The 1,868-nt window shown below is 31.0% G+C and overlaps 1 protein-coding gene across 1 annotated transcript in view; it reads left to right on the top strand.

Moving 5' to 3' along the window:
- The window catches only part of LOC105516618 (threonine aspartase 1-like), a 256,675-nt gene that overhangs the window by 58,300 nt on the left and 196,507 nt on the right, over window positions 1-1,868 (top strand). Inside the window, exon 3 of the mRNA XM_011948883.1 lies at window positions 1,472-1,547. Within this exon, the coding sequence (XP_011804273.1) occupies window positions 1,472-1,547 (76 nt within the window). The remainder of the gene's footprint in view (window positions 1-1,471; window positions 1,548-1,868) is intronic.

Genomic DNA, 1,868 nt, shown 5'->3' with positions numbered 1-1,868 from the left:
CAGATACTGGAATTGAACCCAAAATGACCAATGGGAGTGCTGAGAATATTAGATTCAACTCCAAACTTTTGTCTTGATCATTTAGTTTACTACTTCAGCTTCTCTTTTACATCTTCTCATGAAGAGAATTATTTCTTTTATCAGTTTTTGTTTTTCCTAGAAGAAGGAAATGCTAAAAATGCCATCAGGACAGTTCAGATTTGCATCCAAGCTCCTATTTAAGTTATCTTAACATTTAAACTTTATGTGACAGCTTTTCTTTGTAGTGGATTTCATTTCTTACAAGAATAGGAAAAACTGTTTTCTATTGTTAGGATCCTTTCGAATTTTTTTTTTTTAAATAGAATTTTAAAGAGGTAAAGTTGTTTATTCTCATTGGCCTTCTTTCCTTTCTATTTAAAATAGTCCCTCCATCCCCATCTTTATGTATATTAGAAAGCAGTTATTGTGGTTAACCATTTGGTTTCCCATTGGAGCCATTTGGATATGTTTTTGAGGGTCTACTTAGATTTTGTTTTGCCAATCTGTCACTGGTCTTATTAACAGTTAAATCTTAAGACTTCAATATGTATTACTTTGAGTTTTTAGTGTTGGAATGATTAAAATAACAGAAACAAAAAAATAGGGAGTGGAAAACTAGCAAGAAGGCACAAGTTCAAGGAATCCATTACTAGCTGGCTGAGATCTTTAAGTAGTTGGCTATAGAAGAAGATGGAGTGATTAATTATTATGGTAACTGCTTGCTATTACTATTTGCTTAATCAAATTGCTTAGGGAATAGGATAGTTAATTTTCCTACATGCTATTTGAAATATTTGAAAACAAGTCTTTTATATTTAGCTATCAGTATCCTTTTATCCACTTTGTTATGTTAAAACTTGCTGTTTAGGACTTAAAAAGTTACTTTTGAGACATACAATAGCACTTTACTTACCACAGTAACAATGATTCTGAGGGTTATGTATATATTTTTGTTGCATCAAGGCTTAGAAATGTAAGCATACATATTTGAACATCTCTAGATGTACCCACTAATTTTGGATGGATCCAGGTATTCTACTAGGTAATAATGCCAAATCTGAAGGCATTCACTTAATTGTAAACTGTTACTTTGATTAATCAATCTTGTGACATTAACTGAGAACCCTTTTGGTCCAAGATAAATCTTAATATTTTTTACTGAGAAGTCAACTATTTTTACATCTTATTATGTTGAGTTTTGCCAATTTTTACTAATCAGTTATTGCAAATGGTATTGTAACATTCCAATTGTAAAATTTCTAATTTGGGGAAAAAATTTTCAGGAATTTTTTAGCATGCAGTCATCTTATTACTTTGAGGTAAATCAGGAATTATGTCCATATGCAAGACTTTTTCTCAATTGCCTTATCATATTACCTATATTTATTGAATATGTAGGAGAAGATGACACTGAATTTTAAAAATAATTTTTCTGTTGTTAGCTTTTTAGTTGGAGAAGGAGCCTACAGATGGGCAGTAGATCATGGAATACCCTCTTGCCCTCCTAACATCATGACCACAAGTGAGTAAAAACTTAAAAAAAATTAAGCTATATGAGCATATATACCTGAAAGTATAATATTGCTTCTGTTATGACCCACATAGTACAGATATTTATGGAAGAAAACTTACATGTTGAAAGATTTGTGGTTAAAAGATATGTAGAAAGTTATTTCATTTTAAGCCACCTTTATATTCCCGAGGTCATCTCACTGCTTCCTTATGCTTTTATAAAAGTATTGCTAAAAGATCCCTTTTAGAGATTACTTAAAATAACTAATAAAACCATAATACCACCCTTCAATGAGAGAGAGAGAGATGGAGAGAGAGAAAGGGAAGAAAATATA

The sequence above is a fragment of the Colobus angolensis genome, unplaced genomic scaffold (assembly GCF_000951035.1).
Source record: "Colobus angolensis palliatus isolate OR3802 unplaced genomic scaffold, Cang.pa_1.0 Scaffold285, whole genome shotgun sequence".
NCBI classification, from domain to species: Eukaryota; Metazoa; Chordata; class Mammalia; order Primates; family Cercopithecidae; genus Colobus; species Colobus angolensis.
This window is presented reverse-complemented; position numbering and strand designations above follow the sequence as displayed.